The sequence below is a fragment of the Marmota flaviventris genome, chromosome 4 (assembly GCF_047511675.1).
Source record: "Marmota flaviventris isolate mMarFla1 chromosome 4, mMarFla1.hap1, whole genome shotgun sequence".
Taxonomy (NCBI): domain Eukaryota; kingdom Metazoa; phylum Chordata; class Mammalia; order Rodentia; family Sciuridae; genus Marmota; species Marmota flaviventris.
Genome location: NC_092501.1, coordinates 75,651,564 through 75,678,398, shown reverse-complemented (window position 1 = coordinate 75,678,398; position 26,835 = coordinate 75,651,564). Strand labels below are relative to the sequence as shown.

Here is a 26,835-nt window from a genome sequence, read left to right as displayed (position 1 = left end):
AAAGTGCAAGACCCAGAGAGCAGTTGGTGTCAATATGGTGCATCACATTTATGTGACAAAATTGATCTAAAAGTAATGCTTTCAATTCTCTCTTACTACATATATCAGAAAAACCTTCTATTAATATAATGTTTTAACTTTTGGTTTAGTATATTTTAGTACATACTAAAGGGCAAATACTTCAATTAAGTATATCTGAAAGACAAATTGTTCAATTGATCCAAATAATCCTCCAAAGTTTCCATTTTGGAGCCAGGAATGAGAATATGTTCATATGAGACTTTTTGCTCCTGAGTTTTCATTCTAAACTAAAATACAGGGTATTCAGAAAGCCTTGAATCACAGTCTGTAAGAAAATAATATTATCTGTCTCCTCTCTGTTCTACCAGGGAATCTTCCATGGTGTCTTTCCTCACCCATCTAGCATGGCTGTTATCTGCCTCCTTCTCAAAGGGTCATTTCATCTTCATGTGATAAGGGCCATCCTTTTAGGGGTTCCTGTCTTGACTGCAGCAGACATCAAAATAAAACCGGAACCAGGTGCTCCTGTACACCAATCCCTAGAGCATCCTTGCTTTACTGAAAACTGTTGAAAACAACTGCACTGTTATTTCCAGGTGTTCACTCAGAGATTCACAACAACTCATATCCTTTGACCCTATAATTCCACTTTTGAGAATCTTTCCTAAGAAAACATGCTGAATAATTGAGACAAATCCTTCTCAGAATTCTTTTCAGTGCTGACTTGCCAGGAAAGGTTGAGGAAACTAGCTCTCAGGCAGTGCCTGACAACCTAAAGACAACAATGCCTTAAAATGGTTGATATATCAGGCAGCCCTTATAAAGGATGTTTGCAAAGCATTTGCAATCATCTGGAGAATGCATTGGTTATAATGCTAAGTGGGGAAAAATACAGGATACAACCAGTACACGTTCAACAGCTAAAAAACCAAAAACATTTAAATTACATATCACAAGCCCTACTTGTGTGGGAAAATGGTTCTGTGGTTGAAGAAGTCTGGCAAACATCGAGTTAACATTAAACAAGCTGTTCTGGGGTTAATATGCTTTTGTAATCGTGAATCTTGCAGAGAGAGGATGGTATTCAGCGTTATCCCACCCTGGATTGCTGCCAAGTCTGCTTCTAGTGTGAGGTGATGAACCAGCAGAGCTAGGCATCGTGATCAGGAATGGGTTTTTTGAGTTTTTTGTTTTTTTTTTAATAAAATAGAAAAGCCATGAGGAGCTATGATTAAATAATCCAGCACTATTTATAGAGTATCTGGTCTCTGCTACAGGTTCTAAGGATCTAGGGCCCTCCAGGCATTTACAGCCTAGTAGAAGAGGGAAGAAATACCCAGAAGAGACTATACTGCTCGTTGTCTCAGCAATGTGTAGCAATAATGTTTAAACTGCTTGTTACCGTCAACTTGTAATTCCACTCAAGAGATTCTAACCCTAACAAATTAGGCAGAAATACAGGTAAAGATTTATATAGAAAAATACTAATCTCAGTACTGTTTACAATAGTCCCATATTGGAAAAAAAATTATATGTTGAGCAATGAAGCACTGAGGAAGAAAATATATATTGCTTCAAAATAAGTTTGAGATCCTCATGATGTGAAATTACATAAATACATACAATTACATATATAATATAAATCCACTTTTAAATATATGTGCATACATACATATATTTGAATGCATAGGACAAAGAGAGGAGGGTGAATATACAAAAATGTAAATGTGCTAACTCCAAGGGACCGAATGATGGAAAATGTTTGTTCAACAGTCTTACGCCCTAACGAGGAAGGTCCCAGTGTGCCCTGTCTAGTTCATCTCTCTGCACCCAGGGCAGGCAGCCTACATCATTAGCAACTCCATCCAGTCCACCAGGGGGAACCAGGAAAGCCGGAGTATTCCTTGACACAATGAAGATTGCATGCAAATGAAATCAAATCTATTCAGTGCTTCCTGTGAAACACTGGAGAAAACATGTTTTTTGCATTTTTGCTTCTGAGATGGTGGCTCCTTTTATAATAATTTTTCATAGTTCAACCATGGAAAGGAAGAACAAAAACAGTGAGCCTGGCACACAAAGCTGGGCTTGGGAAAGCATGGCAGAGAGCATCCACCCTGCAGAAGTCTACAATTGGGCTGAGTTCGTGGCCTCTCGACTTGATTCTTCGGTTCTGTGGTCATTCACCATCAGATAAGCTTTAAAGTCTCCACTTGTCCCTCATCAAGGCAATGCTACATCCTCTTGACAGGAAACCCACATGAAGACTGGACTATGGAATGTAGTAAGTGTGTTTTTGTTGGGGCTTCTCAAATGAAAACTTTTCAGGATGACCCATGCTAGCATTGGGAGGCTTCTGCTAAATGACCAGCCAAAGAAAAAGGTCAGGCCTCATCTCAGTAGATTTTCTTTCAAGCATCCATCTCTGCTAAAGTCAAGAAAATGTGGACAGACTATTTCCACTCATGTCAGGAGGCTCAAGTACACAAAAATGCATAAATCCCTTTATTTTCTTTTGAAACTGTGCCCCAAATCTAAAGGTCCAGTCATATCCCCTGTCCTGGGTGATCCAGAGGATACCCCCTTCATTGACCCCCAGCTGCACCTGCAAAGAAAAGTGATCACTCACCCTTCAACCCAATCCCATCATCTTGACCTTGTTCTTGTTTTCACAGGCATTTATCACAATGTTACCACAATGTGGCTGTCATCCTAGGACTTGGGACTCACCAGGAGCAGGGAGCACATGCTTTTTGTCTCCATTTCCCACAGTACCTGACCCACAGTGAGCAGAGGTTGTGGAGTGAGCAAAGGTAGTCATCACCATGGATGCCTGTGAATATATGCATATTGAACTATTGCTGCTTTTACTTGAGGAGTGAAGAGTGGAATAGAGCTACACTCCTGGGCATGAACCATACTAACTTTGTTGAACTGAGGACAGATACCCCAAGTCTACACACTAGAAGTCTTCTAATGACTTTGCTTGGACTCACATCACAGTTTTGTACTTCAGTTGTCCTGGGAGTCATGCATAGGAATATGGTCTCCCTACCTGCAGGAAATTGTCAAGGATTCTGTTCTAAGTATGCAGATAGGCCCTACAGCACCCACGCTGGCCTGTCAAAACCTATCTATTTTGGAGTTCATTTCCCATGCTACGTGCTCCCAGAAACCTCTCTAATCCCCTGAGAGCAATGAAGGCTTCTTTTCTCCTGTAGTTCAGGGTTCTGGCCTGCATCTCCTTTGCAGGTCTGAGCCAACTGGTCCCCAGAGAATGCCTTAGAGGGGAACACTAGCTGCATTCCTTGAGCACCAGCACATCTCTCAGAGTCCAAAGGCCTTACCCTCAAGAACTCCAGTTCAGCATCCTCTCCCCATGGTGCAGAACAGAGCCGGTGCATCTCTGAGACTTCGACTTGGACCTGGAGAGCAGTCATTCTCTCTATCAGGCTTGCTGGGATGTAATCTTCAACTCGAAAATATGCCTTACTTTCTGTCTGCTGGAAATAGGATGCAGAAGAAAGAAGATAACAAAGGTGTCTACTGTGGGATTATGAGCAGAAAAGAAATGTGTCTATAGTCACAATTCCATTGGGACCTCATAACAAAGCTGCTTCTTTGAGGTGCCCACCAGGAACATCATCTGCTAGCATATTAGAAATGGAGCCAAACCCTTTGACATGAATAGAAAGGAGAAAGAAAGGAGCCACCCATTTAGAAGTACCTTCTGTATGCCAGGTGGTCTTTAGAACTCAGTAGACTCTCAATCCTTACAATAACTTGCAAAAGAGGAAATATTATGGCCATGGCCAAGATCCACAAGTAGGAAAACATTTCATAGATTTAAGGTCATACTGTTCTAAGTGAGGCTGTAGTCTCTTGGGAGAGGTTGGGTCACCTGCTACTGAGTTCTCTGAACACAGACTCAGATAGAGAGAAGAATGCTGAAGTTTGTGGAGGAGTGGTTTCAGGGTACACTATAAAGAATGAAGATGGCAGGATTGGGCAGAGGGAGAAACTGACCCTGCTTTTGTGTTTCTGAATCAACTTTCTGTGGTCTCAGGATGATTCTCTCAGTACCCTTGAGAAAACCCCAGCTTTGAAGGCAATTACATATGTTGAAGACAGCTGGGAACTGGAAGAATCTGGCCTTCTTTAGGCAGAATGTAGGTGAGTTTGCCTGATAAGCAGATCTGAAGGGCTACATCCTACATTCCTGCTGTGCTACAGCCTTGTGATGGTGAACAGCATCCTCCAGCTTGGTACTGGCTGATGCTAGTTCCAGGCTCAGCTCAGATATTCAAAGGGAGAGAAATTGCTCAGCAATCTCATGCATTGAAAAGTATTTTAGATTGCCAAATCTACAATACTGACAATACCCAATGTTGCTGGGGATGTGGAGCAACAGGAGCTCTCTCATTCACTACTGGAAGGAATGTAAAATGGAGCAGCCACTTTAGAAGAGAATTTGATAGTTTCCTCCAAAACTTGCCATAGGATCAAGCAACCATGACCTCTGGAATTTACCTGGAAGAGCTAAAACCTATGTCCACAGAAAATCCTGCACAGGGACTAGGAATGTTGGTCAGCAGTGAAATAATTGCCTAGCATGCATGAGGACCTGATTTTGATCCCCAGCAACAAAAACAAAAACAAAAAACTTACACATGGATGTTGATAGCAACTTCATTCATAATTGCCAAAATTCGGAAGCAAAGGCTATCCTTCAGTAGGTGAGTGGATAAACTGGTAATTCCAGACAATGGAATATCATTCAATACTCAAAAGAAATGAGCTATCAAGACTTGAAAAGACAGGAAAATTTAAATGCATATTATGAAATGAAAGAAACCCATCTGAAGAGGTACATGCTGTATGGTTCCAATTGTATTACATTCTGCTATGAAGACAGTAAAAGATCAGTGGTTGCCAGGGGTTAGGTGGAAGGATGAGTAGATAAAACTCAAAGGAATTTTAGGGCAATGAAACTACTCTATATGAAAATATGATGGTAGATATACATCTTTATACATTTGGCAAAACTTGTAAAATGTATAACACCAAGAGTGAAGCCCAGGGTAAACTATGTACTCCGGGTAATAGCATTGAGTTAATGCAGTTTCATTGGTTGATGAAATGTATATTTTGGTGCATAAGGTTTGTAGTATTCAGACAGGGAGATAGTGTGAATGTGTAGGAGCTAAGGGACATAGGAAATTTCTGTACATTTCACTCAATTCTGCCATGAACCTAAAACTGCTTTGATATGGTTTGGGTCTTAAATGTCCCCAAAGGCCCGTGTGCTAAAGGCTTAGTCATCAGTCTGTGGTGCTATTGAGAGGCAATAAAAGGTAGGGCCTAGTGAAAGAAAGTTAGGTCACTGGGTTGGGTGGCTGTCTTTGAAAGAGATATTGGGACCCCAGCTCCTTATTTTCTCTCTCTCTTTTTTTACTTTCTCATCCCAGCAGGTGAGCAGCTTTGCTCTACCACAGGCTCCCAACCATGATAGTCTACTTCACCATGGGCCCAAAGCAATGGGACCAAGCAACCATGAACTGAAACCTCTGAAACCTTAATCTGAAATAAATTTTTCCTTCTTATAAGTTGATTATGTCAGCTATTTTGTTACAGTGATGGAAAGCTAACATATACTCTAAAAAATAAAGTCTATTAAGCTGGTTGTATTGGTGCAGATCTACAACCCCAGTGACTTGGGAAGCTGAGGCAGGATGATCACAAGTTCAAGGGCAACTTATTGAGACCCTGTTTCAAAATAAAAAATTAAAATGACTGTATATTTTGGTACATAAGGTTTGTAGTGTTCAGACAGGGAGACAGTGTGCATGTGTAGGAGCTAAGGGATATAGGAAATTTCTGTACATTTCACTCAATTCTGCCATGAACCTAAAACTGCTTTGATACGGTTTGGGTCTTAAATGTCCCTAAAGGCCCATGTGCTAAAGGCTTTGAACACCCCTGTGTTCATTCCCCAGTACCATAATAAATTAATAAATAAATAGTCTAGTAAGATATTCGGGGGTTTAAAAAAAAAAGCATTTAGGATCTTTAACCCAGCATCTCATTGCAAGGAATACATCTAACAGAAGAAGTCAACATGGAACTAAAAAGAGCTCCAGGCAAAAGTACATTTATTACTATGTCATTTATAAAAGAGAAAGATCAGAAGCAATTTGAATGATAATAATAGTAATTATCACTTACATGGCAGTATCAGGTGAATGCCCAACAGTAAGAGAATGGACAAGTGGAGGCAGACCCATCCCTGTGGACTCATAACAAGCAGCCACTACAAATGATCATCAGGAAGGCCATAGAGGACATATACCATGAAGTGAGAAAGCCGACTACAAATTGAATGTGGCAATCTTTACAACTGTATAAAAGTCCCTGCATGTGATCAAGGCTGGAAGAGAATGTGCCCAGAGGAAGGTTGTTCTGCCGTGATGATGTGATTAAGGAGATTTATTTTTATACTAAATTGCCTTTGTCTCCCTTTTTAAAATGCAAATGTAATCATGTTACTTCCCTGCTTAAAATTCTTCAGGGGCTCCCAATCTTTCACAACAATGGCTTGAAAATCTTTTTTTTTTTCCCCAGCACCAGAACCACTTAATCAAACAAAATATAAGCCCCTAAGGAGGGTATACTAAGTCCCCCCAAATATGACACGTTATCCAACCAGCCTGATAGCCACCTAAGCTCAGGCCATGGTGAAAAACCTGCAGCTTCCTGAGTGGGCTAGCCTCCTCCTCCTGCCCACTCAATGACACAAAGAAGGGCTCTCGCCTCCCTAATGCCTTTGACATTCCCACTATAGCACCTAGTGCAGAGTGAAGCAAAGCTCTAGAAGTGTGTCCTGGTTGGGCTCTCACCTAACCTCACAGAGCTGCAGTTTCCTCAATTGCAAATGGAAATAATACTAGCTTTGGGGGGTTAAATAAGGATTAGATGGTGCTAAGCCTAAAGCAGGCAGTCCATAAATTAGGACTAAGCAAATACATGCATAAATGAATGGGTTTGTATATTCTATTACCTTCATACACACATTAAAAAAAAGGAAAAAAGGTCTGCATTAGGAATCATATGGTGAGCATCAGAGAACACCTCAGAAATACTGTGGACCCCAGTGGTACCCAAAAGGTTGAGGCTTGGCAGGATTTGGGGGTAGGGAGTCATAAGTGGAGAATCAGAACAGATGGAAGCAGAAGCAAAATGAGGTCAAATAGAAACTAGACAGGCACAGGAGGTCACCAGAACGAGGCATCACAGTAGTTAATTTTGTGTCAACTTGAATGGGCAATGGGATGCCCAGATATTGGTCAAATTTTAGGTGTATCCATTAGGGTGCTTTTGGATAAGATCAACATCTACATTAATAGAATAAGGAAAGCAGATCACCCTCTTTAATGTGGCAAGTGTTTTTAGCCCATTTGTGCTATCATAACATCATACCACAGACGAGTCATTTACAGAAAAACAGAAATTTATTTATCATAGTTCTGGATCCTGAGAAGACATCAGCTCTGGTGTCTAGTGAGGGCTGCTAAGTATTGTGCTTCCAAGAGGGAGGCTTGTTGCCATCTCACATGGAGGAAAGCAGAAGGAAAATGGGAAACACTAAGCTAGTTCACTCCAGTCCTTTCTTAAGGCATTAATCCTTTCATGAGGGCCAAGCCCTTGTGACTTATCCATGCCTCAAAAAGTCCCACTTAATGCTATCAACATGAGGAGTAAGTTTAAATTTGAACTTTGGAAGGAACACATCCAAATCATAATAGTAGGATTCAAGCAATCTGTTAAAGGCCTAAATAAAACAAAAAGAAAGACCCTCCTATAAATAAGAAGGAACTCCTCTCTGCCTTACTGTCTTCAAGTTGGGACACAGGTTTTCTGTCTTTGGGCTCAGACTTGAAACACCATCTGGTCTCCTGGGTCTTCAGCTTAACAATTGCAGAACTAGGGACTGGTCAGTCTCCATAACCACATGAATCAATTCCTTATAATAAAGCTGTAGGTAGAAGGATGGATGGATGGATGGATAGATAGATAAACAGACAAACAGATATCCTATTGCTTCTATTTCTCTGAAGAACCTGGGCCTATATAGTAATTTTACCCAGGCCTATGGGACCCTGGGGAAAATTATGCTGGTGGAAAGCTTCTGGACCTGAGTAAATATTACTCAAGTTCCCCAGGTGCCCTCAGTAGGCCTGCCCTTCAACCAAAGGCACCACTTTGGTTCTGGTGAAGTGAGTAGAATAAAACAAACAAAACCCCTCCACGCACTAGAGTTAGACCCAGGTTTCACATCATATGTCTGAAACCATAGACTGATGGTTAGCTGTTGTGTAATTTTATATTAAAGCATTCCTAATTCTGGGGAAAGGGAAAGAAAGCTTGCCAACAGAAATTGCTATGTGCCAGACACTATATATGCATTATTATTTTCCATTCTGCAAATGAAAAAGCCAGGCTCAGAGAGATAACATGCCCAAAGTTATGTAGCTACTAACCAGAAAAGTCAGGCTTTGACACCGTTCTGTCCAACTCCAGGACTCTAGCATCACTTCTCTGGATCATAGAGTCTGCTAAGGACAGACTAACATTTCCTTTGGAAGATATCCTGTCCTATCCAATTTTGCCAAATACTAGAGTGGTCTAGAACCTTACAGCAAAGTCAATTGAAGGATTCACAGGGACACCAATAGCTCAGAGCATTCTCCTCCCAAAGGACCCAAATGTAGCAGCACAAAGGCATGGGGGCTGGCCCAGGCCTCCCCAGTCTTAGAGCTGAAGATGCAAAGGGGCTCCAAGATAAGCATCAACAGGGATGGAGGAAAGAGGGTGAGGGGGCCAGGATAGCTCTGGAGTACTGCTTTCCTGGGTCAGTTTGGTGTCAGTGCAGAAAGAAAGTCCCAGTGCCCTTGGGCCATGGGGTCTCCATGGAGTCTCCATGGGAGATAGGAATGGAAATTGCACTACAGGTCCCTGGCAGGAAAACTGCTGACTTTTCTGATTGATGGTCTATCTATAGTGCTATCCAGTCCAGGAGGCTGCACTCAATTCATTTTCCAATCATACCAATAGCTCTTGGGCATACTCCCTGTGTTTCCAGTACCACTTTGGTTCTGGTGAATGAGTAGAACAAAACCCTTAAGGCATACTTGATTCTAACAGAGTATGTTAATTGGCTTTCCATTGCAGTGACAAAATATCTGAGATAATCAACTTTTTAGGAGGAAAGTTTTATTTTGGCTCAGTTTCATGGTCACTTGGCCCTGTTGCTTTGGCCTTGTGGTAGCACAGTACAACATAGAGGAAGTATATGGTAGAGAAAGCATGTTCACCTCATAGCAGCCAGAAAACAAAGAAAGAGAAAGAGGTAGAGCCAGGATTCTAAAATCCCCTCCAAGAGCATGTCCCCAGGGACCTAATTTCCTTCCACTAGCCCCACCTCCTCAAGGTTTCACAGCCTCCCAATAGCATCACAGATTGGAGACCAAGTCTTTATACATGGACCTTTGGAGATTTTCAAGATCCAAATCATAACACGGAGAATGAAAATAAAATTGATAAATGGATTTATCATGCCAGATGATGATAAATACTATGAAGAAACATACAGCAGTGTTAGGGGATGCAACAGGACTTTGGAGACTCCAGAACTTGGTAGCAACTTCCAAAAATGTTCTGGGAGTTGTTTCAAGGCAACACTGATACAGTCAAAGAAGTGTTGTTCAAACCGTAGTCTGCAAACCATTTGAGAGTCATGAAATCCGTTGGCAGGCTCTTAACCAGCATTTTTTTAAACTAACTAGAATAGAAAGAGAAATATCAATGTGCATCACATGTAGAAAGGGTGCCACCTATTTCCTGAAACTTTTGCTTTAGTTCTCTGTGTGCATGTGTGTGTGTGTGTGTGTGTATGTGTGTGTGTTGTGTGTGTGAGAGAGAGAGAGAGACTGTTGGTTATAATGGACATAATTTTTAAAATTATGGGTCACAGCATAAAACACTTGAAGCCACAGTTCTCAAAAAAAAATTTTTTTTAATGTTGAGCTGTATTTGCTCTTTAACCTATCACTGAGATGAGGCACGCAAGCCATGTCTAAGTTAACCCCTGGTTTCTCCAGCCCATGCACATTTGAGAATTAAGAACACAGTTTTGTGAAGTCATCCACATGCAGTGGTGACTACAGCTTCTCCTTCTCAGACTGCATTCTTCAGTCTATTATTCAGACTATAATATTATTATGTTGCCATAACAAAGAACACAGACTGGGCAGCTTGAACAACAATTTATTTTCTCTATTCTGGAGGCTGAAAGACCTAGATCAAGGTGTTAGTATATTTCTTTTGTTTTGTTTTCTAAACTCTTTCTCCTTGGCTTGCAGATAGCCACCTGCTCCCTGTGTCCTCTGTGTCCTCACAGGGCCTTTCTTCCTCTGTGCACTCATCCCTGGTCTTCTTTGTGTGTCCAAATGTTCTCTTCTACAAGAACTCTGGTCAGAATGGTTTAGGAGCCACACATAGCCCCATTTCAACTTCAACACTTTGTGTGTGTGTGTGTGTGTGTGTGTGTGTGTGTGTGTGTGTTTTACTGGGTACTGAGCCACTGAGCATTCTACCACTGAGCTCCATCCCTATCTCCTTTAATTTCAGTCTGACCTCAAAATTGTGATCCTCCTATGTCAGCCTTCCAGTCACTGAGATTATAAGGCTTGAGCCTCTGCATCTGGATCATCACTTCTTTAAAGCTCCTGTCTCCAAATACAATCACATTCTAAGGTACTAGGGATTATGGCTCCATATATAAGTTTGGGGGGGACACAATTCATCCCATAATACAGATAAAACTTTGGCCAAGCATGGCTCCTTAACTCACCAGAAATGTAGCATTGCTGACCATCAAGTGCCCATTTATTTCTGGCCATGCCTCACTGCTTTCTTTCTTCCTAGAAATGCAAAACCATCACCCTTACCTCTCAGTCTATGTACTTTGTTTAGTGTAGACTCCAGCCCTGGCTTCTAGGGCAGCCATGAGATTCAAGCCCAGCTAATCAGAGTATGGCATTTCCCTGTGTGGTGATTGGTTTAGCATGAGCACCTAACTCTATCAGAACCAATGAGGTGAGCCCAGGATTTCTAAGGCCTTTTTAAAGAGAGCCCATCCCCCTTTTGTGCTAGGCTGGAGCCTGGAGGATAGAATTGGGAAGCCACTGGAGATAAAACTGACATGGAGATACATCCCAGAAACAAGAAGTTCTGAAGACATTATTTGAGTTTTCACAGCCTATAAGCCCTAAACATGGTAAATACCCCATGTAAGTGTTATAGAGCGGGAGGTTTGTCAAAAGGGCAGGGGGTAGGTTAGGAAAGGACCTGGACCTGGACCTTTCAGCTCTGCACACCAATAAAAAAAAAAATGACACATTTTATTCAAGCCATTCTGAATTCAATTGCTACTTGCAATCAAGAGAGCACTGACTAATCTGTGCTGGCCAAGGGTATGGGCAAGATGGTCAAAAGGTCTCAGAGGGTAGAGAGAAGAAATCAGTCTATTATTCATGGGGGCAGGAAAGCTGTGCATTTTAGGTCAACCAGGAAGAGGGTTACAATTGTGATAAATATGCATACACTAGTGGGGAAAGCATATGAGGTCCATGCATGTACCATTTCTTGGGATCTCAAAGATTTAAAAAGTCATTTTGAGGATTTCTGGGGCAGAAAGGTAGGGGTGTTAAACCTCTTAATTTCTTTCTTTTGAGCAGTGGACTTCCTCCTTCAACAGCCATTGTGTCATCTCTAGAGCATCTTTCTCCAAGTTGAGTATTCCCCAGTAGTACCCAGCTATTGTCACATAACAGTGAGCATCCTTAGAGATAAAGTCCAGCATGCTGGCTGGGAGGCCACCAGCTGTTACAGTTTGAATTGTAAATGTCCCCCCCCCCCCCCGCAAAGGCCCATATACTAAAGGCTTGGTCACCAGCCTGTGGCACTATCAGGAGGTGGTGGAACTTACTTTAGGATACTGGGCCAAGTAGAAGGAAGTTAGTCATTGGAGGCATGTCCTTGAAGGTGATATTGGAACTCTGTCCCCTTCCTGTCTCTCTCTTTGCCTCCTGGCCAGCATGAAATGAACAGATATACTCTGCCACAGACTCTTGCTATGATGTACAGTGCTGTCACAGACCCAAAGCAACAGGAACAAGAGCCTATGGACTGAAACCATGAGCTCAAATAAACCTTTCCTCCTATAAGTCTATTATCTTAGGTATTTTATAACAATGATAGAAAGTTGGCTAAATACCAGGGAAGACACCAGTGGAAACTTTACCTCCTTGACACTTTCTTCTCTGTTCCTAGTAATGCATTTGGAGATGGATTCCTTATTTGGACCCCATATCATCCTGCTGAGCCACTTGCTAGTTCCCTCTTGAGGTCTGCGGTTAAGCCTCTTCCATATTTTGAACATGGGTGAGGTGCATCGGGCACCAAAAGCTATACTAAATTGCTCTCTATAAAAGCTTACCTTGTCGGTCCCCCCATCCTGCTTAGCATCTCCATCTTGAATCCTACTTAAGTTTATTACCATCATCCTTCCCTAGTTTCAGGCATCTGCAAATTTGAAAAACCAGTCTCCTCTGTTAACTCCCTGAGTAATCTAATAGAAGACCATCACAAGCAAGTTTGATCGATTACACAATTCTGCTGCCCTGGCAAAGGCTTTACCAACAATATTTGAGCCACTCTTTGAGTAGCAGTACATCCCAGCAGAATCAGTACTGGCATTTCAGTATGACACACCTGTTCCCAAATTTAGACTTTAACATTTACTAGCCACATGAATCACAGATTATTTTTCTAGAAAATGTGAGTGTTGATATCAACCTTGAAATGTTGCTATGAGAGTTAGGTGAGTTAACACTAGGTCAGTGGCAAGGTCAGCATGATCTCTTAATAAAGGTTGGTTATTATTACTGATGATGATAATAGGAACTCAATAAATACAAAAGTTTTTAGTTTTGAGGAGTACTATGGTTTTTGTGTTATAAGTGTCCCCCAAGGGACACTCTGTTATAAAAGTCTTGGTCTCATGATTAGTATTATTGAGATGTGGTAGAACACTTGGGAGGTGCAACCTAGTGGGAGATTCTACAGTTATTAGGGTAATTCCCTTAGAGACATCATGTCACTATCCCTATCTCTATTTCTTTTTTTCTTTCTCTCTTTCCTTCTCTTTCTCTCTCTTTCTTCCTATCTGGCAATGTAAGCTTTTTAACATACACACTCCTTTATAATGGGCTACTACACACCAACCTCACTAGAGATCAAACCAAGGGGGTAATTTAATCTTGGACTTTGAATTCACAAAACTGTGAAGTAAATAAACTCTTTATAAGTAGGCTGCTTCAGTTATTTTATTATAGTAATGCAGAGCTGACTGATACAAGGAGGGAACTATCAGGCTAGAACAACATTTCAATGCATAAATTTGATTTGTTTATCTTTGTATCTCCAAGAGCCTAAGAAATAGCACTCATTGAATGCTTAATGAATGGACATATGGATGAAGTGAATGGATGAATAGATGGATGTAACTGACCCCAATTTCAGTGGTAGATACTAACAACACTTCTCAAAAGCAGAGTCTCCCCATTCCTACAGTCCTACCCACCCCATTATAATATCTCTAGTGATCCCACCCAAAGGTCCTAGGTGTCCACTCTTACCTCCTTAGGGTAATTGCCAAACTCAGCCTGCAAGGCGAGGACCCCCAGCTGTAGCAGTGTCTCATCGTTGCAGTGCAGCCTCTCCTCAAGGATATCTTTACGAAGCTGCAGGTAAAACTGATGCCTTGTCAGGCTGTCCCTAGCAAAGAAATGCAGGAATAAAGGAGGCTGGAATGCTGAGGCAAGAACACTGCACCAGAGGGCTTCGCAGTCTGAGAGGTAGGAAAAGAAGGGAAGACAGGGTACAACCCAATAGAACCCAGAGGACAAGCCAGGAAGGCCAGTGTGGTCTCCTTCATCCACACCATGTCCCCTGCCCCTGGTGAGGGCTGCTCTGTGCCCAGGCATTTCACACAACACCTACTGATTTCCCCCCTCATCCTATCATATTAGAGTCCAATCAAGAGAAGATTAACCACCATAACTGTTGTCATTTATATGTAATTTACAGTTCCCAAAACACTTGCCTACCCACTACCTGTAATGTCAGGGGATGGGTGGGCATAAGCTCCTTAAGGAACCAAGGGACAAGTTGCAGCACTCACTGTAGCAGCCCACAGTGGCTGACAAAGAACTTTATCCTCAGAAAGAGTGTGAAGGTGTCCATGGAGGTCTTCAGGAGCTGCTCTCTCCAGCCTTCAGGGGCTATTTTGCACAATCTTGTTCCATTGTTCAGGAAAAAGAACTCTTTGCCTAAGATGGAAATAGAATTTGGAGGGGAAAGCAGTAGGGGATGTCCCACCTCTCTGTTAGAGTCTGTAAACAAGTCAAGATGGCGCCTAGCATTTTGCAGAGGGAGTGGTTTGTGAAGTAATGCCAAGGAGCCATTAAGTGTGGAGATTCCTTATTGGTTGACTGCTGTATCTAGTTTATGTTAATTAAGATAAGCTGTGTGGAATGTATATATACCCCTCCGGTCCTACAATAAAGGGCTTCCACTCCTGCTGTATCAATGTACACAAGTTGCTCGTCACCCCCCAGCTATTTTGCTGCAGCCGGACTGCGGCACCTCTCAGATTCACAGCCCTGAACCCTACACAAAGTCAGATGTGAGCTATTAGTGTAGGGGAGAGCAGGACTGAAGTCCCCTCATACCTGGTACCAGGGGACTTTTGTTGGAACCAAGAGGGGCTAAGACTAAGAGGTAAAGAAGAAAGGATCAAGGAAGAAAAACTCAGTACCAAGAGGAAAAACTATGATTATAGTCAGCCCTCCATATCCACTGGTTCTGCATCCACAGGTTCAACTGATCATAGATCAATTTTTTAAAAAAAATTCATAAGTACTGTACATATACATTTTTGTCATTGTTTACTAAATAATACAATATAACATCTATTAAGACAGTATTTACAGTGCATTCATTTTTATAAGTAATGTAGCAATGATTTAAAATATGTAGGAAGATGTGTGCAGGTTATATGCAAATACTATTTTATATAAGTACCAGAAGATTTGGATGTTTGAGAGGATCCTGGAACTCATCCCATAGGGACAACAACATTTATGTTAGAGAGATGTCCCTCAATATCTGTTTTTCAGCTACTATCTTATATAAATAAGATCATAAAACAATAGAAAGAGTATTATTAAGTTCCTGCCATGTGCCAGTCACAGGCATCTTATGAACTAAATGTTTGTGACCTTCTAGAAGTCATATGTGAAGCCCTAACCTTCAAAGCCATGGTGTTTGTAAGGTGAGACCTTAAGGAGGCAATTAGGTTTATTTGAGGTCTTGAGGATGGGGCCCCATGATGGGATTATTGTCCTTTTAAGAAGGGGGAGAGCTAGCACTCTTGCTCACTCTTATTCTACCCCCGACTCCCCCCAATAAAAAAAAAAATTTACTCTACAAGCCAGGAAGCCAGTCCTCACCAGGAACCAAATCAACTGGCACCCTGATCTTGAATTTGCCAGCCTCCAGAACTAAAGAAATAAATGTTGTTTAAACCACCTGGTCTAGCAAGTGTACTCATATTTGTCCTTTGACTTTAAAAACTCCAGACATTAATTCCTGCTGAGTTTGTCCTTTAGCCCCTCTGGAAAGGAGGTTGGATCAGTCCAAGTCAATGAAGGTGACACCCCCACCCCTCTGCTGTCTTCACAGGTGAACCCCACCCTGCCTGGGTGCTCTTGGCCACTCCCTGGGGACTCCTGTGGGTCAGTAGCCACCCTGTACCCAAACAGTTCCCTCTTCTCTATCCTCCACTCCCTGAGCCTAGGGTGCACATAGCAGCTTGCCTAGGTGGGAATCCTGCCTAGAGTTAGAAGGCAGAGTTTTTAAATGAGTATCCTCCCTTTTTCCTAGGGCATGTACATGATGGAGGGTAGGGCTGGTGTCCAGGTAGTTTTAGTGGCCTTCCCCACTTAATGTCCACCCCTCCACCCTTGCTGCTGAGTCTGACTCTCCACACCCTTCTCTTAGGGTTATTTTCCCCTAGGAATGGGTGAGTTCCCAGTACAGTCTATTTGAAAAATTCCCCCAAGGTGGTTATATCAAATTCCAGAGGTGGCTATTTTTCTGTGATTTTCCCATGAGGCTTCTTGCTAAGCTGTACTGGGAACTGTCCACTTGGGAAGGGCTCAGGGGCAGCCACCTGATTGAGAGGGATAAGTAGAGGATACATCCTGAGGTTCTATTCACAGAGTTTTTATTTAGATCACACATTATAAATCAATAAAAATGCATTGTTTCCTGAAGATGCTTTTATTCTTACTTTGCAAGAGTGAGCATCCATTGATTATGATCACATCAATGCATATTATAACTGTTCTTTTTATTTGTAAAAGGGATCTTGGGAAGGGCAGATGAGAGCGACAAGGAGGCAATGACACTCCTGCCAGCCCCAATGTAGCACAATGAATAATAAAAAGCTTTCCTATTGGGGCAAAAGAACAGAGGAATATTGAGATTATTACACTTAAGAAGTGTGGGCTGGAACCAGCACTGAAAGTTCATAAAATCAAACTCAACCTCCTTCTACTAACCAGCCACACAGTGGGTAAAGAACTTCAACTGGAATATTTGCAGTAAAGGAAAAGTCCCTTAATGGAAAGGCAGAGAAAGGAAGGAAATAAAGAACCCTTCCCTCACTCAGATCTTTAAATGGATTCTTAACTTAGGCTCCTGGGGTCAGGGTATTTAGTTCTATCAGATAAAATAGATATTTTTAACATTTGCTTGTCTAAGATCATGCACTGAGATTGATCAACCGGATCTGGCAAGCTCCACACACCTACCACACCCTACATTTGTTATTTTGTGATAGTCTGCACACACTTGACACTTTTTTCACACACATACACTTGAAGCCATCACCAGCTAACCAATATCTAGGAGCTTAAGGATCCAGATGCCTGCAGTGCCAAGGACTCCCCAGGGAACACCCACCTTTCAGGTAAGCCAAGCCAAAGTAGGTGATCTCCCCAAGATTGATGAAGGACATGACAGCATTGAAGACAGCTCCCACTGTGGACTCGATATCACATTTCACCTCCAGACACTGCCCGCTCAGCAAGACCACGCAGAGGTCCCTGAGAGCCAAGTAGGATTTCCCTTTTTTGGTCTAAAAACAATAGTATCAACTGTCACAATAAGCATGAGACATTGCCTTTAACCTGTGTTTGTTACTATGCTGAGCACTTTACATGCATCATCTCATTTAATTATTAAACAACCCTAAGACACAAATATGATTATGATTCATATTTAGCAGAAGAGAAATGATGGCTCATCTGAGATGGTAAGGGACTTGCGCAAGGTTGTAAAGTTAGCAAGAGACAGAACCTAGACTCAGATGTGAGCTCTCTGCCAGGCTCTGCAGGGGCCAGGAAGACTGGGAGGCAGGTCTGACCCATGTCTTTCCCCTGCAGAAATCCTGCCTACCCTTGGGCTCTGCTTGTTGTCAGGACTGACTAGTGAATCACACACCCTCCAGGTGTTCCCCAACTTGACATTGTCCCCCTAGGGTCCTGCCAAGCACAGGTTAATGAAATAAACTGCAGAGAAAATTTGGACAGGTGCAGATCCAAAACAAGATGTGGCTAGAGCAAAGGGACTGTAGAAACCAGTCAGCAGAGCTGCAGATACATACCAGAGTTTGCCTTCTGCTTTGTCTGCCTCCTTGGATTATTGCCAGGCTCATCTCCTACCACAGCCCTGTCTAATCACCATCACCCAGGTGAAGCCTCCCAGGCAGTTCAGCATTCCACACCCCCATGGGCTACTCTGCCTGACTTTGCACACACTGCATGTGGGGTTGGGGGAGCAGAATGCTCTTCCCCACACCACAAATTCCTATAAGTCTGCCATGTCTGGCTCAGGACTCCTCCTTGTCTGTGTCCTTCTCTAAGGACTAGGGTTGAGGATCCACGCATCCCCACCTCCACTCCTGTCTCAAAGCCTAGATCAGGGCCTACTCAGACCTCTCCTGGGAAGTTCTCCTTAGAGAACAGTTAACAGACACTGGTATATAGTGTTAGTACTCTAGGGGCCATGCCTGCAGTCACACCCTGACCTGCAGGACTCTACAGGGGGCCATGTTCCTGTTAGGTGTCCTGAGACTGGGAAGTGTCGCACACTTGCATCTGCCTTCTGCCTGGACTGTTCTTCCCCAAAAGCCCTCTTGCTTCTCTCCGTCCCCTTTCTCTCAGAGCCACCTCCCTATGTAAAAGAGCACTTCTCTCCCTCCTCCCGGCCCCACCATCTCCCACTCTCTTGCATCCTTATTGGTCTTTTCCTTTCCTGTTGTTTTAAACACAGATCACTACCTGGCATTCTTTTATGTGTATGTGTACATTTGCCTACCTTTGCCTCCCTCTGCTAGAATTTAAGCTTCCACAGCAGAGATGGGACCTAGAGCAGTGTCTGGCATGTGCTAGATGCTTCTTTACAAATACTCTGGCTAAATGAGAAGATGAAGGCTGAATTGAGACCAGAAGGACTGAGCTCCAAATCATAGGAGGTTCATCTCAAAGGGGAAGGAGATGTGCTGAAGGATGAGGAGCTGTGGTGCCATTAGCATGGCTCTGGTGGGTCTAGAGGACACTGAGCACCACCAGGACAACATGCAACAGTCAGAGTGCAGTCATCTCCCAGACTTGCCTGGCTGGGCGATTTTCTTCCCACCTCATGCTGCCCCGTGCAAACCAGTAATTACCACAACTGATCCAGGTAGATGTAGGGTCACTGGGGCCTCTCCAGCCAGTAGTAGGAACTCCGGCCTGGAAAACTGGGGAAAATATTCAAAGTCACTTACAGTGAAAAAAAGAGGATGAATTTCCCCTATAGAATCACCTTTCCCTGCCTCTCCCAGCCTTCTAACCCCCTGAGCCCCAAGGAAATAGGTTTCAGCATTATGGAGCTGACTTGAGCTGAGGCCCCAGCTGGGCTGGCCACCTTAATGTGGAACCTTACAGGCAGGTATAGAATATTGGCAACGTTCTGGTCTTAAGTTGATTACAGGGATGCCTACATCATTAAATGTTCACAAATTCATAAAGCATTACATAAAATTTCATGGGTATTGAATGCATAAAGCGCATTTATACATTATGTGCAATAAACCAATTTTTTTATTTTTATTGTTTTTTAAATTATATGATGAATACACAACAGTGAATCTCAGTATCAAGTACATACACAAGAAATTAATTTAAAAATAACTGTGGGTAAATGGCAGAAAGATGGATAGAGGGAAGAGAACAGGGGGTAGTGAATGGGAAGGGGAAGAAGAGGTACTGGGATCTGAACTAAAACAATTTTTTAATAAAACAAAACTACCTTGATTTTTAGATTAGGGCAGAGATTTTTCCAGTCTGAATGTTGAATGAACAGGGTCCATAAGCATCTCTCATTCTCAGTTTCACAATATTTCATGTTTATGTCACACTTGTGACTGAGAAATGCTTTAATCCTCATTGTTCTTTAGACTCAGTTGCCATCCCTTCAGGTGCATGCTCTTAACCCATTTTATAGAGGAGGAAATTGAGGCTTCAAAAGTCTAATTAACTGGTGGAGTCATATAACCAGCAACTGGCAGCTTCTAACATGTCCCCAAGAATACTCAGCAGGACTCCTGTCTCAAGAGGTCAAAATTCCAGCCATGGAATGGTCTGTGTCCTGAAAGTTCTCAGTGGATGTGCCTTCAGTGACTAATCAGGAAAAAATAAAGCTTAAAAAAAATAGCATGCTGTGTTCAGCTACTGCTTTCCACATGAGTGGCTGAAAACTTCCTGGCATTTCAAGGATTCCAGAAACCCCTCTTTGACTACCACCTCCCCTGTACCCATGAAGACCAAAGAACGGCCTTGGGGACTGCAGAGGGTCAGATGGGGCAAGTGGGCCACACAAGAGGAGGGATATCTGGAGGCTATTTGCTCTGCTCATCTCTAATTTGTTAAGAGGCTTTAAGCAAATCTCCCTGTGACAGACAGACAAATGCCTTCTGAGGACATCTAGGTCTGATGTCCCCAAAGGGTCCCAGATGGTGAGACAGAAGATCAGGCAAAGACAACCTCCTCACTGAATAGCCTACCCAGAGGGGGCTCTTCATAGGTCCAGGAAGCAATAATCTCATGGTCACTGTAGCCTTGCATGGTTGTAGGATAGTTTTGCAGTTAATGGCAGTATTGTATATACTATAAACACACTGGTGTTATAACAGGGATTTAGAGTGGCTGCCTTTGCCAAAAGCAGTGACTCTTTTTCTCAGGCTTGCAGATGGCCCATCAATAACTAAAAGCAGGATAAAGCTTGGCATCTCTGCCTTTGTTTTATCTCTCTCTCTCTTTTGGGGGGTGGGGGTGGTTACTGGGGATTTAACTCAGGGGCACTCCACCACTGAGCCACACCCCCAGCCCTATTTTGTATTTTATTTAGAGTCAGGGTCTCAATGAGTTGCTTAGCACCTCACTTTTTCTGAGGCTGGCTTTGAACTCGAGATCCTCCTGCTTCAGCCTCCCACGCCACTGGGATTACAAGCATGCACCACCATTCCTGGCTCTCTCTTTTATTACCTTAATCTTTGGGTCAGCTCCCTGCTCAGTTCTGCATGCAGGTATGCTAATCACTTAAAGAGTATTCATGTAAAAATTATTAAAACAAGATTTATGAGCCCTAAACTTACCTAACCAATCTCATTCCCCTTCAGGACTGAGGCAAGATGTGCAGCATCCTGCTTAAAACCCTTGGGGTGGTGCCTAAAATTCTTCAGTCATTGTCCTATACCTGCCAGGATTTTAGGGAGGCAGGCACATCACCTCATGATGAGATTACTTCCTTTAAGCAGGAGCAATCATCTCATGGGAAATTTGCTGCCCCCTCCCAGGCTCACAGATCTGATGAATAAACATCCTGAGCAACAATTGGAATTTTTCTCCTCAAGTAATTAAAGACTTCTCTGGAGCCACCTTGCAGAACCAAAGCTAAGAGAATGATCAGCCAGACCACAGTTTGCCCATTACTGCTTAATATGCATACTTCTTGCTCTCTGCCTCAAAACTTCCTCTATTTAAACCTAAAGCACCTGAAGATAGTACCCTGAAAACAAGGTTGAGACGCTGGATCTCACTTTGCCTTCCCAATATGGCCATATTGACTAAAGTTCTTTTCCTGCTTTTTATCATCACCTTTTCTGTTTGATTTTTGGGTTGAGTGGCCAGTCCTGGCTTGTTGGGACCCCTACAATCAGGCATCTGACCTAGGACTTTAGATTTTATTAAAAAAAAAAAGTGGCTATGGCCAGCCCCAGGGCTGTTTCCAGAAGACACTTTTGGTCAGAAAGTACATTCTGGGCCCACCCCAGATCCCACCTCTCAGTGCAGAATTGGCAACCTCATCCCTCAACAGAGCTACAGTGCTAGGATATATCCATCTTTTCTGTTAGCCTGGCCTCCAAGACTTGGACAAGTGGGCCTGGCCACTCTCTGGCCTCAACTCCCTACATGTCCCCTCAGCCTATTACTCTTTGCAAACCAAAAGGGAGATGCTCTTCTCCCTAGAGAAGTAACCCCTCTGCAGTTCCAGATCCGTGCCTCTGCAGTTTGTCTGTCTAGAAGGCCTGTGATAAGTGCATTCTGCTTTATCAGTTCTCTTATCATATGTCATGCTTTGTTACAGCCCTATACACCAATAGCTGTAGAATTCCTAAGAGGTGAACCTGGCATCTTCAACTGATATCCTACACAATATCTATTGCAAAACCTGGCCCAGTGAGGCCACTCAACAAATACCTATGCCCTGAATTTCGAATTACAGATTTATGTCAGTTCAGTTCTATGAATCCTGCCTGGAAGACCCTACCTATTTTCAGTCTCTGTCTCTGTGTCATAACCACCTGCTCAAACCCACCAGGGGAGTGTCTAGCCCTCTTTTGCTCACCTTTTTCTTTCTTTGCAGGAAATTCCTTTGAGAAGGAGCTGCCAGCTGTGAACTTCCTGCTTCTGCCAAGAGCACAGACCTAGAGCTGAGCCTTTGGCCCTCCTGCTGGTCATGGGGAAATGTACCTGCAAGAGTGCTGGCCGGGTTGAGAGGGGGTAAGTACTTGATACAGTCATGCTTCCATGCCATGAAAGCCACCATGTGCAAGAGCTTAGCTGGAAAGAGTACACCTGCTATTTCATGTTATCTTTATCCAATGCCTACAGGGGAAACTGAGGTTGGCAGAAGTCAAGGCTGCACAGCCATGGAATTTGGGGGAGGGAGTGAGATATAAGACCACAATCTTCTTCTCCCTCAACTCCAGGTCCTTGCCTGTGTGCTCTGGGTGTCATGACCCAGATCCCCAATAATCTCTGATCAGATCATGAGATTCCAGGGGTACTGACTTTTTTCCTTAAAATCTTATGTATTGTTCAAAATATCTTGACAATAAACATAGTTATGTACTGCATAATGATGTTTTGGTTGACAGCAGACTGCATATATGACAGTGATCCCATAATATTAATATGGAAATGAAATTTTCTTATTACCTAATAAGGCCAAAATCACCATACACAGTAGCACACCACTTTATATGTTTGTGGTGCTGCTGGTGTAAACAAACTTGCTGTGCTGCCAGTTGTACAATTATATACAGTGCCATTATTATAATGGATAATGATAACAAAGGACTATGTTGCTGGTTTATGTATTTACTATATTTCATATCATTATTTTAGAATGTTCTCCTCCTTATAAAAAAGAGTTTACTGTTAAACTGTATGCCACATTATGCCCATAGCAACCTCTTACATCATGTAGTTTCTTGATTTTTTTTTTTTTTTTTTTTGTACTGGGGATTGAACCCACGGGTACTTAATTACTGAGTCACATTCCCAGCCCTTTTTTGTATTTTATTTAGAGATAGGGTCTCACTGAGTTGCTTAGGGCCTCTCTAAGTTGTTGCAGAGAACTTGTAATCCTCCTGCCTCAGCCTCCTGGCTGCTGGGATTACAGGCATGCACCACCACGCCCAGTTTACCATGTTTCTTGAATGCATCATTTTCTCTTAGGTCTAATTTCATGTTGCCTCATCCATCACAACCCTAGGAGTCTATATAATACTACATATTTGTGTGTATATATATATGTGTGTGTGTGTTTATACATGGCATTATATAATGTGATACATATTATATAACATATATATATATATAATTTTATGTATAAACACACACCATATGGTGTAACAGGCTATACCATCTAGGTTTGTGTAAGTACCTTCTATGATGTTTGCCCAATGATGAAATGCCTAATGATGCATTTCTCAAAATATATCCCATCATTAAATAATAAATGGGGGTTGTAAAAGCTCCTTTTGTTTAAAAAAAAATCAAGTTTTAAATGGCAGGAAAAATCATTTCAAGGTGAACTTTATAACATCTGGTCAAGGTCCCAACTGACTTTTTTCCTTCAAATCTTATGACAAAAGCCCTTGGTTGAACAATGGATACCATCACCATTCTCCTCAACAAATCAATATGCAAATACCAAATCCTCCAAACTTCAAAATGTCCAAGTTCCAGCCCTGTAGGATTTGACACAACTTAAGTATAAGTGTTAGACTGGTTGCAAAATGGTCACATTCTTCTCCCTGCCCTTTGAAATGAATTTGTATCCTTCTCCTGTCAAGAGGTGGAATTCTTTTTCCCCATCCCTTGAATCTAGGCTGGCCTTTGGCTTGATCTGGCCAATGGAATAAAGTGAAAGTGGTGGGTGCCAGTTCTAGGAGCCCTGTACCCACACCACCCCTCTCCCTCTGCCACTGTCATTTAAACAACCCCAGCCTGGCTTGTTGGTGAAGAAGACCTAGGGTCCCCAAGACACAGCCAGCCATCTCCAGGGGCAAAGCTGCAGGAGATCACAGTTGCAGGAGAGGACCCAGAAGAGTCCAGAAGACCTCCAAGCTAACCATAGCCTAAATTACAAACCTGAAGAATAAGGAGCTAAATGAATAAGTGTTGCTTTCAGACACTGTGCCGTGTGCACGTTAGTTATGCAGCAGATGTGGCAGTGGATAATTGCAACAATACTGAGGCATGTTATTGTTCCATCTTTGAGCCTGAGCATGGTTACCAGGGGAGACAAGGAGGCCAATGGCACAGTTGCCACCAGGCCCTTTGGCACCTTGGCTTCATAGCTGATTAAACATACATGAGGTTGCTGATGGGAAAAGGCAGGCATGTTCTGAAAAAGCAAGAGGCTTCTCATCAGTAATCAATAAAGACACAGAATACAGGTGCCTCACACCAACATCCCATACCAAGTTCACAGCACCCTGAGCACCTTGAAGCTCACCTGTTAACAAAGAGGCTGCAGCGACTGTGTGCTGAAGTACTCCAGCGTGGCTCCAGGGAGCTCTGGGTCTCTGTACTTCTGTCTGAAACTAACCAAACAGCCTGGTAGAGAGCATGGGCAGAGGCAAAGGGTCTGGCTTTCTGGAATCAGGCATCCCACATTGTGGGTTATATCACAGTTCATTAGCTGAGGGCCCTTGGTAAAATTACTGAATCTCTGAGTCTGGATTCTCATATAGCAAAAATGAAAATGACAGTCATGGAGACCAGAGGGACTTATGGGGAGGTAGTGTTACAATGGAATATAAAGTCTAATGGTAAAGAACAAAAGAACACCCTGTTTTAGAGACAAAAACTGATAACTTTAATCAAAAACATATAAATAAAGCAAGCAAGCTTAGATTCAGTTGAAAAGTAGAGAACAGAAGAAGATTTGAAGGTTATTTTAAAAGCCATTCTTTTAACATAACTAGAATAGTAACCAAAAAAATCTTCACAAGTTACTTTCCTTTCATTCCAGTTAGAAAGTCATTTTTTAAGTTTATCTTTTTGTTGCTTGTTTTAATAGGTTCTCATCAACTTGGACAGTTAGAGTTCTATTTTAAAAAGTTAACATTGGACATAAATGTTAAATTATAAAACCTTTCCTGTGGACATAGATGAGAACTGAGCTCAAATGCTTCTCTCCCAGAGCTTTATAAAAGAAAGGCATGGCTCAGGTTTTATCTGTTACCACACAGGGATGCCTGGACCACACAGGGCAGGGAACAATAGAAAGAGCACCAGTGACCCATGCAAAAAATGCCCAGGGCATCTCACCCACCTCTGCGAAGATTCAGACACTCCAGGGCCGGTGTCATTGGGCTCTCGCTGCTTGTCCCTTGCAGCCTCTTCCTGAGCAGGTAACTTCGGCTCTGCTGCATGCAGGTGCTTTCTTCCACAACTCTTCTCTCCATCTGAGAGCCAAAGTCATCGCACATCCAAACCCAAGGTCAGGAGACACATAGATACATACAAACTACCTGGTCAAGTTAAGTCAGTAGAATTGTCCTACACTGCAGGAGCCTAACATTACATTCTCCAGCAACCAGAACATGCCCTGACTCACCACCCACAATCACCCGAGAGGTGAGTCATTCACATTTGTGCCTTTCTCATGCATCTTCCTCTGTGCCTTTAAGACTCAGATCTGTGTCCTCTCCACTTCTAATTCTCTTCACCTCAGCCCCTCTGACCACTATTTCTTTACTTTTCTTTTTTCTTTTTCTTTTTTTGGCACCAGGAATTGAACCCAGGGGTGCATAACCACTGAGCAACATCTCCAGCCCTTTTCATATTTTTTTTTGAGACACGGTCTCACTAAGTTGCTTAGGACCTTGCTAAGTTGCTGAGGCTGACTTTAAACTTGCGATCCTCTTATCTCAGCCTCTAGAGCTGCTAGGATTACAGCCATGTACCACCATGTCCAGCTGATGATCTTTCTTTATTGTTCTATTCACATCTCTCTCTGTTACACTACATTACCTTGAGTTTGCCTGCCTGCCTGTTTCCCCTACATTGCTGTGTTATGCACCATTGCAGCTCACCTGGTGCAGTGCATTAATGCTGAATAAGAGATTGAAGTTTATTCTGTGGAAATGTCATAGGTCAATGCAGTGTCTGTCCAAGGACAATGACACACCATTGGAGGATAGACTATACTGTCTTTCAAATGAATAAACCCCTTTCCCCCACAAAATCTTCTAGCCCATAGCAATGTAAGAATGCATTCTTGCATAGGGGAAAATTTGCATGGAGTATTAGACCTTGACAATGATGAGGAAAGTGATCATTATCAGAAAGGAACCGTCTACAGGGCAGGAGGCTGAGGCAGAAGGATCGCAAGTTCAAAGCCAGCCTCAGTAATGTCAAGGCACTAAGCAACTCAGTGAGACTCTGTCTCTAAATAAAATACAAAATAGGGCTGGGAATGTGGCTCAGTAGTGGAGTGCCCCTGAGTTCAATCCCTGGTACAAAAAAAAAAAAAAAAAAGGAACAGTCTGCTGGCATGGAGAGTGGAGCACAGATTCTAGACAGAGGGTGAACTAGCACAGGTAGAGTCCCAGCATAATGAGGAGTGCCTTCATGGGTTGGAAATGGACAAACAGAGGATGGGGAGCTTTTCATATGTTTCATTGTCACAACTACATCCCTGTTACTTGAGTGAAGAGATGGTGTCTCATGCTGCTTTGTGTGTCACATAACAAGTTTTGAACAAGAGATTTAACATGTTAAGGAT

The 26,835-nt window shown here is 42.7% G+C and overlaps 1 protein-coding gene across 2 annotated transcripts in view; it reads right to left on the bottom strand.

The window, feature by feature from the left end:
* Frmpd2 (FERM and PDZ domain containing 2) overlaps positions 1 to 26,835 on the bottom strand; it is a 96,129-nt gene that overhangs the window by 57,921 nt on the left and 11,373 nt on the right. The window contains exons 4-11 of one of the 2 annotated variants that reach the window (XM_027947929.3): positions 25,381 to 25,513; positions 24,559 to 24,646; positions 22,159 to 22,294; positions 18,938 to 19,009; positions 17,170 to 17,344; positions 14,324 to 14,471; positions 13,779 to 13,917; positions 3,369 to 3,521 (exon numbers count right to left, since the gene is read on the bottom strand). In XM_027947929.3, coding sequence (XP_027803730.2) covers positions 3,369 to 3,521; positions 13,779 to 13,917; positions 14,324 to 14,471; positions 17,170 to 17,344; positions 18,938 to 19,009; positions 22,159 to 22,294; positions 24,559 to 24,646; positions 25,381 to 25,513 — 1,044 coding nt within the window. Of the gene's footprint in view, positions 1 to 3,368; positions 3,525 to 13,778; positions 13,918 to 14,323; positions 14,472 to 17,169; positions 17,345 to 18,937; positions 19,010 to 22,158; positions 22,295 to 24,558; positions 24,647 to 25,380; positions 25,514 to 26,835 lie in introns of both variants that reach the window. The other variant, XM_071610762.1, reaches the window with a different exon arrangement.